The 14,043-nt window shown below is 39.9% G+C and overlaps 1 protein-coding gene across 3 annotated transcripts in view; it reads left to right on the forward strand.

Annotated features, from left to right (window-relative positions):
- Nucleotides 1-13,428, forward strand: part of LOC108714096 (junctophilin-3) — a 92,907-nt gene extending 79,479 nt beyond the window's left edge. For 2 of the 3 annotated variants that reach the window (XM_041590204.1, XM_018257987.2), the window contains exons 3-5: nt 274-398; nt 2,790-3,694; nt 10,362-13,428. In XM_041590204.1, coding sequence (XP_041446138.1) covers nt 274-398; nt 2,790-3,694; nt 10,362-10,442 — 1,111 coding nt within the window. In that variant the 3' untranslated portion in view covers nt 10,443-13,428. Of the gene's footprint in view, nt 1-273; nt 399-2,789; nt 3,695-6,650; nt 6,739-10,361 lie in introns of those variants that run through there. The other variant, XM_041590203.1, reaches the window with a different exon arrangement.
- The last annotated feature ends 615 nt before the right edge of the window (nt 13,429-14,043 follow it).

Raw genomic sequence — 14,043 nt, forward strand, 5'->3', positions numbered from 1 at the left:
CTGCCAGTGCATGGGGGCTTCCGATGGGCCTCCCTGATCGATATCAGGCCGTATAAGGAGGTTTGATTTTTCTGGCGATCGAGAGGCGCATCGGCTAGTTGGTCCGGTCCTACAACCCGTCGGCGCCATTCTCCCTGCTGTTGGTGGGAAAGATTCCCTCGTTTAGCGACCTCGAACGAACGGTTCTTATCGTCTATGGCCACCTTATGACTTGTGCTGCAATGTCAATGTTGGTCTGTCTCCTTATATTCTCCTATTTTGTTTCCTCTACAGGACTTCTCATTCGAGGGCTAAAGCAGATGCAGCTGCTACAGCAGCACTCAAAGCGCAGGAGGAAGCTCAGATAGCCAGAATTGCTGCCAAAGAGTTCTCACCATCCTTCCAGCATCGGGAAAATGGTTAGTGTCTCCCTTAAGGGCCCCTGAACTGTGAGCTCATTTAGGGCAAAGGCAAAAGTAACTGGTAAGATTGTTGCCATTTTACAGAAATCATTGTGGGGGTGCCTTTAAAGTGTGGCAAAAATTCTTCACCCCCATCCACTGGAAAAAAATACATTCAAATTAAGTTTAAGCAGAGCCAAAATGCATGGACTGATGTGCAAGATTTAAGTCTGGATCCCATCCTTATCAAGAATAAACAGCACACTCACCTTAAGTGGCAAATTACTTAGTCCAGTTTTTTATTCCCTAACTAACAAATAATGCTTATTACACACAATGCTTCATAGCCCACAGACCCCCAAAATAGAATAAAATCATTGAATAAGCAAGTAAACCATATAGTGACCCCCAGGTTCCATAGCCCAAAATATTGATAGTCCATAAGGCAGGAGTCTCAAGATACAAGTGCCTTGTGCCTACCACCTGTTAAAAAGCAGGTGTCAAGGACAGAGCTCCCTTGCACTTGTGTGAGACACAAAGGTATAATGCAGCTTGCACCAGTGCTCTGCTTATGGGCCCTTCCTCTTAGTACTCAAGTATTAGTAGGTTTACCTATGGAAAATGAGCCCTAGAGTCTTTTACTTCTAGTGGTACAATACTTTGATCAGATATCAGTGAATACAGTTATCTTTTGTCAGAGCAGAAAGGTGCAGACTAGGGACAGGGGGCAACCTAACAGCACTGGGGACCTCCCTGTTACTCACTCCAGTCCCAGGTCTTGATTTGAGTTTGTTTTGCGGCCAGATGGACCCATGCTTAGTAAAGGTAGGTAAGCAATTAACTATGTTTTATTTTTCAGAAGATATTTTATTGGACAAACTGTCCAGTGACTTTGCTTCCCCACCACGTCATGGACGGGCTCTCAAATCACTTGCAGAAAGCTAGAACTATAACTACTACTACCTTGCTGCCCTTCCTAGGGTTATATGTAATGTCCTTTAAATGCAGTACTGAATGATCTTAGAATTAGTGGGGCTTATTTATAAACACTGGGAAAAATTTCACATGGGCAGTAACCCATGACAACCAATCAAATGTTTGCTTTCATTGTTCAACCTGCAGCTGGCTGAAAAAATACAGTCACTGATTGGTTACTGCCAATATGCAAATTTTCCCAGTGTTTATAAATGAGCCCCAGTAAATGAATACAACAGTAAAGACAAACCACAGTGGGAGAAAAAACTATAAAAGTCAATAAAACTCTTTGTGGCTTGATATTGAACATGTACCTTATTGTTTGCAATACAGGTAAGAATGTGTTTGCTCTGAGAGCTTGTGCTCATTTTGAGCTCACTTCAAAATGTTATGAGTTTTATTATTTCATGTATGTTTATGTCTCTCATCATGACCAATGATTCATGCAAAATAAGTACAGGTATAATGAACTTTGAATAACGTGAGGACATCTACAATCTTGTACAGAACAAGGCAAATCTGTGTAGCAGGTTAGTATCCTGCTAAGAAATAACAATCCAGGGTTTTGTGCTTGGACCTTTCTTGCAACCCAACCCCCATCTCCTCTCTTTGTTGCTAGAAGAAGAAGAGACTGTTTTGAAATCACTGTATGCTTAAAGCAAAAAGTCTTATAACTGATATGGTGTAGGGGCAAAAAAAGTGTTTGCGGGGATCTCTTGCTTGGAATATCTCATTTTGTTGTATGGAAGCATTTTTACCTATAACTGGACAGTACTCATTACTAATTAAAATTAAAATGCCATTTAGTCATAGAAATGCTACAGGGTGGTACATGGGTTGCCACCTTCTGTAACCTTGATTTATATATTGACCACATATAATGCTGATTCAGATTTAAATTGCCATATCTGTCCCATCACAAAAATTTACATTCTTTAAAATTCCTGTTCTTGGTGGTCTCTAAGGGCAACATTGTAACTGTAATTCTGCAGCCAATCACAGAATTAATAATTCTTTCATATGGCTTCATTGACAAAGCATTTTAAGTTGTAAGACTAGACTTTAACACGTTTGGTTTCTCTTTCTGGGGCGATATTTTCTCAAGTGGGTTGACCCCGGTTTGTATGGGTTTGGGCCAACCATGTTGGGTGCTGGTCGGACTGTAGAAGTATACTCCTCCACTGCTCCCATAGATTCCCTGTCTTGGAACCAGAGGCACACACAGAAGTATCCATGTACAAGGGTCAGGTGCCAACATTGTGTGTGTTAGGGTTGGGTGCTCCTTAAGGTTTTGTGGGTTAGGGTTGGGTGCAGGTTAAGTTTTTCCTGACCCGCACATCACTATGTAGGAGCCATTCACTCCAACATTTTTATCTTTAAATCATCCACTTATCTTAATATTTAATCAATAAGACTGTATTTTTTTGTTGTCAGGGCTTAAATGCCAGAGGCCAAAACATCAGAACTCAAGCGATGATATTGAAGTCATCTCAACAGAGACTCCACCACAGCATGACAGCCCTGAACTTTACATTAAAGGGACTACACCTTCTGATGTGACCCCTGATGATAGCCCTATGAGGAGCCCTTTGTGCAGCCCACCCTCTACACCACCTCCAGCTCAGCCAGTCCCCAAATCTAGAAAAAAGAGTGCCCACTTCTCTAGGCAGCTGTCTGTGGATGAGGACCGGGGAGGGGATATCCAAATGTTGCTTGAGGGAAGGAGTGGGGACTATGCCAGGCCCAACAGCTGGGGTGAAGTTGGTGGGGGCAGAATAGGAATGTCACAGGGAAACCCACTGGGGCCATGTTCAATCCCTGAAGACCTTTTGCTTAAGAGCACTGGCCACAAACATGTTGTTTCCAACCACAAGCCAAGGGAAAGGTGGGCAGACTCCCCAACCACCATCTCATGGACTTCACACCGTACACACAACCACAGCCCAAGTGGTAACAAGCTGCTTGAAGTAGATGAGGAGAAGCTTAGCAATTATGAGATGGAGATGAAACCCTTGAAGAGAATGGATTCTTATATGCAAGAAGTACACACCCAAAAAAGACACTTCAGCAAAGCCGGTCCACGGAATACATCTGAGGCCCACCATCTAGAGGACCGCATGTATGGAGTCCAGAGACTGAGGTCCAAACCTCAGAACAAAGAGAACTTAAGGCCGGCAGCTTCTGCTGAGCCCACCGTGCAGAAACTAGATACACTGCGGTTTGGGGAGAAAGGAGACTCAAGGCTTCTAAGAAGAGATTTGACCCTCTCCCCTCCGCAAAAATCTTTACCTGTTGCACTAGACTCTGACGAGGAAAATTCTGCTGAGCTCAAGTCCACGGTAAGTAGATAAAGAATGCCTCTCATATACTGCCAATAATTTATATTTATGTGTTATCATTATATGCTGTTATTGTTATCACATATTACTGACATAAAAATATATTTATATTTACATAAACATACAATGATTTCTGTCCCAGTGAGTAGAACAAATGTAATGAGATTCAGTTTGATTCAAGACATCTAACTGTACCGTTACTAAATATCATATAATAAATATTTAATAGCATATGTATCTGATGAAATGTTTTACCCTTTATATGCTAGCAACTGTAGAATCGACTGCATGAATATGGAAATACCTGTACCATTGTGCTGTTGCTGTAAACTCTATGGGGCAGATTTACTAAAGGGTAAAGTGGCCGTCGCTATCGACATATAGCAAGGACATCGCCAATTTACCAACAGGCGTAGAGGACAATTTGCTAGCGAAAGAGACCGTCGCTAGTGTACGTTCGCACCCTATCTGCAGACCACTATTCTCCCTGTCTAACGGTCGTTAGTCTGAATATTCACGGAGTGTGAATTTTACCAAACGTTACTCCTTTGCCAAAGTTTCCTTTGCCACCTTAGACCAAGCAAACTGATGTCAGGACAGTGATATCATATCCTGTATGCTGGAAATTCATTAAAGTTGTAAAAAACGCTGGCGACTTTTACTTTTTTAAACTATTAAAGATTTTTGTGTTAACATTTTTTTCCAGACATTTGAGGGGCATGCCACATTTGTTTTAGAGTAGTTTCATGTCTAGGGCATTTGAGGATCTTTTATGTCTTTATTATACTTCCTTGGACATATGTAATAAAAAGTGGCCACTTCAAGCATTTGCACCAACATCACTAACAAAGATGTATTTTATGTACCCACCCTATTCACATTGACATAAGCATAAGAGTACTAAAGAAGTTTCGCTAGGCAGAAATTAATGCTAGCTAAACTTTACTATGAAATTCTCGCACTGCCGAAGAAAACTCAACTTGCATTTTAGTGAATTAGCATAGTGGTAACGAATTTGCACCTGGCAAAGTGGGGTAAACTTTTAGTATGTTGTAAAAAGGCTAATTCTAAGCAACTTTTCAATTGCTCTTCATTATTTATTTTTTTATAGTTTTTGAATGATTTGCCTTCCATCTTCTGACTCTTCCCAACTGACTGACCCCATCTAAAAACAAATGCTTTGTAAGGCTACACATTTGTTGTTATTGCTATTTTTTATTACTCGTCTTTCTATTCAGGCCTTTCCTATTTATATTCCTGTCTCTTATTTAAATCAGTGCATGGTTGCACTGAAAACCAATTGCATATTGTCTCAGAATATTGTCTCAGAATATCCCTCTCTACATCATACTAAAAGTTAATTTGAAGGTGAACAACCCCTTTAAGTAATTCTATAAATATTGTTTTCAAATAGTACATGTATTGCTTTCTGCATTTATTTTTTACAACCCTATTTCTCCCCATTAGGGTTGCCTCCTTCAAAGTGGCAAGTCGCAAGGGTGGGCAGGATTGTTGGGGGTGGGTCACTGATGCCAGGGGTGTGGCGTATGACATTTCATGGGCGAGTTAGTGAGGTCAGGGAGTGGGGATATGACTTTTCACCTGGACAGCCCTTCTGAAAACTGGTCAGGTAGCAACCCTACTCCCAGTATATCAAATAGTGATATAGTTAGACCTACTCTGAATGAAAAATTCCAGTTGGGAAGTATTCCCAGTAGGGTCTGCAGAAGCTGCTACTGTGAAATACCAGCAATTAACATATCAAACTGTAATTATTGACCGGGTTGTCTAAATACGTTTTTTAAATAAATGTGTAGAAAAATAGTTTGGGTGTCAAATCTAATCCCCAATTCCCATGGCTGGGTTGATAATGTGGTTGTAACACTGCTAACTATACAGGAGTTCTCAGAGACTGATTGTGTGTGACTATTATACAGCCTAATGACATTAGTAATATGATCTTAACTGTAGCAACCTTAGTGGTTTATTAAGCAGGAAATTGTCAGTATAGTGCACACTCGTGTAATGCTTATGAGCACCCATAACTGTATCACCAGGATATGCATGTCATGTAGAAAATCTATTTCCTGTTGATAAGGCATATATATGTTACTGTATGGTTCTAGAATTCATTCTGATGATCCTGAATTGGTCTGACTTAAACCGATTCCTCACAACTGCACTGCACCCACACCCCCTCCCTCTATTACACCCCGCATCCTCTCTCGGAGCTTGTCAGGTGACAAAGGCACTGCTGTGAACGAGGAAGTGTAGAATGTTGCCTAGCAACAAGATCCAGGCAGCCTACCAAATGCGACAAAATCAGAGTCAGCTGGCTCAGAAGTAACTGTGCATCATCGGCATCAGGGCCAAACAAAAGCTGTAGGTTGTAGCCCCAAACTTTATTGCCAAAGTAATGTGCCGACTACAGCATTAATGTGTGAACCACTGAAATATTTAAACAGAAAGGACCCCACCGCAGGGTTGCATTTAAAAGAGCAGCTTTTGCTTATTTTTACTGTTAAAATGTCTTTTACAATGGGCACTTGCGTGATGACCCTTTTTATGAACTTTGAGGTATTTACTTACCGTGATTTAAAATGATCGCATAAAGGGAAAACTTTGATTTATAAGAACTTCAGTATTACTGATTTTCCTAAAAATGTTTACGAAAGTTGATACAGTAGAACCCCCATTTTACATCCCCTGATTTTAAGTTTTCCCTCATTTTACATTGTTGTTTTGTGGTCCCACCTATATTATGCATAAAACATTTTCCTGGATTTTACACCATTTTTTTCTGGTCCCCTGAAAAACGTAAAATGGGGGTTCTACTGTATATACTGTACATATGGAACTTACAGCAAAATTGCTTTACCCCCAAGATGCAGTAGGCTGTAATATTGCTTACTCGAAGCCAGTCTGTTCTCTAAAAACTGCACTGGTTCTCCTGTAGGAGCTCAATCGTCTGCATCTTCTTCTGCTTCTTCCCTTCGGCCCAAGTCCAGGCACTGGCTAAAAGCTGATTTTTCACTCTACTGTTAGCCCCGTGCCAAAGAGAAAAAAGAAAGAAGATTGCGACGTGGTGCTCCTACAGAAGTACCCCAGTCCGGTGCAGTTTTTTTGCTAACAGAAGCATCGGCCTGGGCTATCAGGTAAAGGGTGCCTAACATTTGCCATACCCTTTTAGAAGTAAAAATAGTAGGAGCCAAATTGCAATGGTAAATGGAAAGCAACGAAAGCCATAATAATGTAAATGTTTTATGAGCTAATGTGTTAAGTCCTGAATCGTGGTTCCTATCTCTTGCCTTTTTTTTTAATTGATCTATGACCTCTGATCTGCTGCCTTATTTTGTTTTGTTCTTCCATCTTTTTCTCTTGTTTTTCTCTCTTTTTCTCTTGCTCCTTCACTATATAATTTGTTTATTTTTACCTTTTCCTTCCTTTGTTCTCCATCTTACTATTCTACTCTCCCCTTCTTAAATATGTCTTCAGTCACTTTGCCTTCTTTCATTTCCCCTTCCCTTTCACATTTTAATTGGTAGCATACATTCTCTGTTTCCTCCTCCCCCTTATTGTTTCCCCATTTGCTTCTGCTCTCTTAGCACCTCTTTTCTATTATATAAATTTCCTTTTCTACTTCTCTCTCTCTGTCTTTATGCTATTCTCCATGCTTCACCATTTATTTTACAGTTTTCCATCATACGGCCTTACCAGCACTTTGTAACGTGGTATAATGATCCTCTCCTCCTGCGAATTTATGCCCCTTTTATTACAGCTCAAATCCTTGTTTGCTGACTGGAATTACTTGCTACAATACAACCAAGTTTATTATCTACAAGTACCCCCAGGTCCATTTCATTATGGATTTGCCTAGCATATTCCATTTGGGGTATAAGTGGCTTGCATGTCCTCAGCGCCGATTCTGGGGCTGCTGCCGCCTGAGGCAGCAGCCCAGATGCCGCCCCCCTCCTCTTAAAAATTAGTGTCGGAGCGGGTTTCAGGGGGCAGTATCGCTAGTGCATTGAGCGCAATAGCGCTCTTTGCACTAGCGGAGCCGAATTTCCGGGTTAAAACTCGGAAGTTCAGCTCTTAAAGTTACAAGAGGCGGCTTTTTGCCGCCCCTTGTAACTGGCCGCTCGCTGCCGTCTGAGGCTAGGGTTTCACCTTGCCTCATGGCAGAAGCGGCCCTGCATGTCCTTACATCCCAGGTGCATGACTTTACATTTATCAACATTGAATCTCATCTGCCACTTAGCTGCCCAGATTGCCAGTTTGTCAAGATCCTGTTACAAGGATGCCACCTCCTGGATGGAATTAATTGGGCTGGATAATTTTGTGTCATCTGCAAACACTGATACATTACTTACGATACCCTCCCCTAAGTCTTTAATGAACAAGTTAAATAAAAGTGGACCCAATACCGAGCCCTAAGAACCTTACTCCAAGTAAAGAATGTCCCATTAACAACCACCCTCTGTAGGAGATCCTGTAGCCAGTTTCCTATCCATGTGCAAACGACTTCACTAAGACCAACAGCCCTTACTTTGGAAAGCAGTTGTTTATGTGACAGTGTATCAAACGCTTTGGCAATGTCCAATATCTAGCTGGCCACATCATAAAAGCAGTCAGATTTGTCTGACATGAACTATCGTTTATGAAGCTGCATTTCATTAATTTAACTCCTCCCCGGCTCTCCCTTGGGTCTTTTTTTTCACTCAGGCAAATACCGAATCCTCCTAATCTTTATTAGGACACGTATAGCCTATAAGTAAGTGCCCATTTGGCACACATGTCCTAATAAAGAATTTAACTTTTATAATTATTTTTGCTACTGCATCATTATTAGTGGGTCTCTTCTAATCTTTATTGCAAGCTTTGAATTTTGTTCACCCTTGGACTGGAGTTTTTTCTGATGAGACCGCACTGTTACTACCCATTAAGTTTATATTTCTGTTTATTTTATTTTTAAGAACAGAGCTACACACCACCATCTTCTTTATTCAGAGATTTACTGTTATCAACTATGGCTTCAGCCCTAGGCAGTGGTCTCTGTTCTCTAACCAGTGGTCTCTGTTCCCTAACCTTTTCAGCTCCCTAGCTCTGCCCCACCCTAACTCCAAGGGGCTAGGAATCATAGGCAACCAGGACAGGTTAATGGTAATCTGCCACAAAGAAAATGTTTAAAATGACAATGTGTCATGGTGCATATTGCAACCTATACTGCCAACCTACTCTTACTCTGATACCTCGTATTTACAACAGTATTTCTGAGCCCTTAACAGCATTAATTAGATGACTGGTTTGAATTAAAAGTTGCACTGTTTTTTTTTCTTTGATTATTCATTACTTTTCTTCATTGGTATATTTTTAACTGAACAAAAAGCTTTCATACCAATACCAGGATCATAGGCCTTATGGGCCTCCATTCAAAGCATTGTGGCCTGCATGTGCATTACCCCGGTGTATTAAACGGTGTATGGATATGGTTTGCAAAATAAAACTGCAAGGCACCAACAAATCTGAACTTTTAGGGATGATACATTTTTGCGTAGTCCTCAAAGCAGTGATTGTACCACCAGTGGTATGTATTAATCCAGGGAGATTGGGGAGATTTTGTTGTAATAAAGATTGTTATGTAGGAGGGAGAGAAGGGTCAACAAAGTATGAGGACAAAATGTATACATCTTACGTTTTGGGCTTCTGTACCAGCCCAGGTCTTTTGTACCAGCCCAAGGTCACCACAGCCCTTCAACAATGAAGATCTGTGCCTCTGAAGATGCCCCAGTAGATCCACATCCTCCTTTCTGGTAATTTATTGCACATGCTCTGTGCTGCTGTCACATACCTGAGCTTCAGAAATGAATATAGCTAGAGATACCATATTTTATATATTTATACCATCTTAAAGGTTCAACATATATATATTAGTAATAATTGGGGCTTTCAAAGTTGTCACAGAAGTTTCTCATCTTGAATTTTGTTAAGTGGCATGCATATTATCAGTGTGCTTTAAGCAGCTGTTAAAAAGCTAAACGTATGGGTCACAAGGTAAAAAAACAACAGCTCCCTGTTACCTGCATTGCTCCCATACCTAGCGGTAGATACAAAAATATAATAGTAAAACATCCAAAAGTGGCCTAGACTCCTACAGTTACAGTAGAAGAAACAGTAGCTTTTCTGAAAGCAGCTCAATTGTTAAGTGCTGGCTCTTTCTGAAAGCTCAGAATCAGGCACAATTAACTCAGATGGCTGTCAACACAACAATATTCCAACTAAATAAAATACATTTATTGGTACAGAATAAAATGTTAAATTGTAGAATTATTTGCAATTTACGCAGTGTAATTTAGTAATAATAGCTATATGATAAAAATCACAAGAGAGTCCCTGTTCAGCCTGACTTGCCCCAGTGGCATCATGACATGTCCATTAGACTGGTAAACCACATGTCTGTCTGGAATCTTGTAATATGAGCCCTGTGATATGTAATAAGGACCCGGGGAGATTAGGGCTGGCTACAGCAGCAAAATTATATTTTCATTAGGCAAATCTGTATGCAAAATCAGAAGGTAGAGTGGTCCTTTTATTTCCAGTTTCTGTTTACTATGTCTAATTATATAATATTGTGTATTTATCTTAACTAATTACTGTTTCTCTTTTGCAGGGCTCGGCTCCCATCTTGGTAGTCATGGTGATTTTGCTAAACATCGGAGTCGCCATTTTGTTTATCCACTTTTTCATTTGATGGGACTGCTCAACCCTTTGCAAAAAAAAAAGAAAAAAAAACAGTAAAAAAAAAGTCTGTCAAAAAAAAAAAAGAAAACTGAAAAGTTCAAAGTTCTAGAACACTGAACGCTGCTTACAAAGCCAGGAATGCAACTATGGCTCTCCATCGGCTGGTTTTCGGATTGAGCCTCTACGTTTTACTATTTTTTTTTTCCTTTGAAAGGAACAGAATTGAGTTGTATTCACAGTTTGCCTTTTTCTCCTTGGGTAATGTCTTTTTTTTTTGGGGGGGGTATATTGTTTTTCTGCTAGTTTGGCATGAGAGAATGCAAGAGATAATGACTTGATTTATTATTTATTTTGTTTCCTTTTGTTCAAAGTCCATCCCTGAGAGTTGCTTTGAAAATGTGAGTAATGGGTAAAATACAGAGACATACATCGAAAAGACTTTCTAGGAGTATACCCACTTTAGATATATATTGCAGATACCCCAGTTCATTGTCAGAGGCATTCACCCCTCTGCCCATGAATGGGTTGTGTCAGGGCTGCCAATGTTAAGGACTTTGTCTGGAGATAGAATTCTAGTTAGCTACGGGCACTGGGAATGAATGACTACACGTAAATGGTTTGAACATGAAATTCATTTAAAATAAAGGCTTTTTGATTGGTTGCTAAGGTTTACAGCATTATATATTAAGAAAGGAGCCCTAGGGCTGTCAGCCAAGACCAGACTGCCAATCTGTGGATTCTTGCAAATACAGTAAGATGCCACAGTCACTGTCTATTGGGTCTGTGGGTATTGTTTGTGCCTGTGTACTTGAAATGCCAGGGCCTATTTGGAATCCCAGTCTAGACCTGCTGGCAGCCCTGGCTTTTGCTAAACCTGAAGGCAATAATCCCAGGAAGAGTTGTGCCAAACCTATTTTATTTTATAATCATTGCAAGTAAAATGGATTCTAGGCATCCCAAAGAGATTCACTTTCATATATAGCCATTGCGCTTTGCTTTACGATCAACTTAGTGGTTACTAGGGTTTTACACAGAATGTAAGAGCAGAGAGATTATAGGCACATCTGTACTTTTCCAAACCCATTCACTTTATTTTATCCCTTCTTCTTCTGTTGCCTCAGTCTTTTATGTTTTTGCTGGTGAAAGCTTTTATCAAAGTTGAATACATATCATGCAGGCCTTTAGTTGTCGCTTATACATCAGAAACTACATTGGAACTGGTTGGGAATGCTTTTTAGTTAAGGGGCCCCTAATATATCAACCTATTGTGCTTAGTTTTACTTACCGTATACATGAGTCACCAGGCCTGGGAAACGCCACCATGGAACCCAGTATAAAAAGATGGAGACATTTTTTTTCAATTATGTGTTTAACCAAGCCTTTAAGGCCCATGCAAATTCACAGCAATGGTGCATAATCCTTTAAATTGTTTAACTTTACAGCAGATTCTTTTACTGTGTAAACATGTAGAATGAGACAATAGGAATGTATGGATTGGCTCATCTGCTTCTTGGGATATGATGGTGTGTTGACCCTCCCAGGCTAATATTAGATTGGGGAGACTATGGCATTTGATGACATTAATACAGACAGTATCATATTCAGACCCCTTCCAAAAAAACATAAATGCTGTGGCCACATTTAGTGGAAGTATCTGTTGATTTCCTAAGCCAAGTTACTTTTTATAATCCATTGCATGCCTGCTAACAATTAACTGGCACTGCCAGGTCCAAATTACCATCTGCTTGTATTATACCAAGAACAGAGGAATTACATTCCAGGGTACTGCTATCAGTAAAGCGTTGGCAAATCTATTAATTTGGATATTCTGACAAACAGAAGTTAGCATCTCAAAAAAAAAAAGGAAATGTTACACAGATGCTATCAGACATATGCTGGTAATTACCTAAATGCTGGGCAAACATTCCTAGCTGAGGTTGGGAACCCTGTATACAACAGGTTCAGGTGTGTATATTTCACGTTAAACAGTGTGGCAGCTGTTTCAGCTCGTGCCAGCCCTCACATTTGATGCAGTATCTGTTGATCCCCATACTTAAAGGGGACATTTCTAATGAAAACAATCCCTGCGTGTTTCAATTAGATTTGACTTATTCCTTTCTCAGGCCAGTGCCAGCTTGGTTTGCATTTGGTTTGCATTTTAGCGGGAACATATGAAAAAGGGGAGATAAATACTTCAAATGTTTGGCTTTAGTTCAAGGAAGAGTTAAAATAAACATTTGGCAAGGGTCATGATTAAAGAGCCCCCACCAACGGAAATATTAAGGCTGCTTTATTTTGCATGAAAAAACTGTGCTATTGGTCCAGGTTGCATAAAAGCTAATCCACTTTGGGTAGTTTCTGTTCTGTTTAAGAGTTTAGTAAGGAAGCCATTACATTAAAAAATAAACTGTACCAGCTGTCCATGGGGGTGCAAATAATATTACCGTAGCTTACCAGAGAAGGATTAAAAAAGTAGTGACAATCCCTATGGTATAACGACGTTATCTTATACATCGAGGTCGGGGGAAGCAAGTTGTATTGTAGTGTAATCCTGTGCCATTTGCATGTGTCCGTGCCCGTTATGTGATTCCATTTTCCAGGGGAAAGAACTTTCCACAGGGTTCACAAATTGAAACAGCCGGTGCAGTTTTACATTGGAAAACGAAAGACATTGCATTAAATCTGCATGCAGCTGCATGAAGCAAGTGTCGGTAATATCCATATTCAGGTGTATTTTCTAACAAAGTCTTCACTTTCTAACACATTAAAAGAAACAAAAGACTTAAGCCCATCATTGTCAAACATATTTATGGATGTCAAGCATCTTTTTGGTGAAATTCGTCTATTCTATTCATATATAGATATTAAATATTCTAACACTGTTGCCTCATATTCTTCCACGCACCATTTTCAGAATAGTCTAGAAACCTAGGGATAGACACATGGCACATTCACAGTACAGCGATACACAGACTGAACACCTGCTTCTATGAGTGGCCACTATTAGAACCTGAAATATTATTAAACTGAGCCCAAACCCTGTAACCCCTGTTCAGGATGAAGCTTTTAAAGAGATGTGACAAAAACATGTGGTAGAAAAATCATGCAAATAACACAATCTGCAAAGTAAAGTCTGTTGTCTATCTCCTAGGTGGAATTAGATTGCAGCAAATCTCGATGCTTATCAAGGTGACAAAATAATTTAGACGATAGCAAGGTAGTCTACCTTACATTTTTGTATGGTTTTAGAGGTGCAAGAAACTAACCACGACTAAACTCAACTTCTCTAAAACTATGAATGTTTTGAAATCCCGAAAACCGCAACTTATTAGAGGTTTTGCACAATAACGGCTTTTTTTGTATGGGCGCACAAAACTCACCATCAAAAATATTAAAAAAAAACAGTAAAACCACAAATCAAAGAAAGATTTTCCAGTTGTAAAAGGGACATCTGCCATCGACTTTTACATGTCTTAGCTGGAGAATTTCCAGATTTTGAATTATCGCATACTAAATCCCGAAAATTTGAATTTTTTTTATTTTTAAAGGTGCGCTATCCATTGCCTAGCAACCCATCTTTAGGGCTCTACACATGGGCAGTTTTGCCTGCG

The sequence above is a fragment of the Xenopus laevis genome, chromosome 4L (assembly GCF_017654675.1).
Source record: "Xenopus laevis strain J_2021 chromosome 4L, Xenopus_laevis_v10.1, whole genome shotgun sequence".
Taxonomy (NCBI): domain Eukaryota; kingdom Metazoa; phylum Chordata; class Amphibia; order Anura; family Pipidae; genus Xenopus; species Xenopus laevis.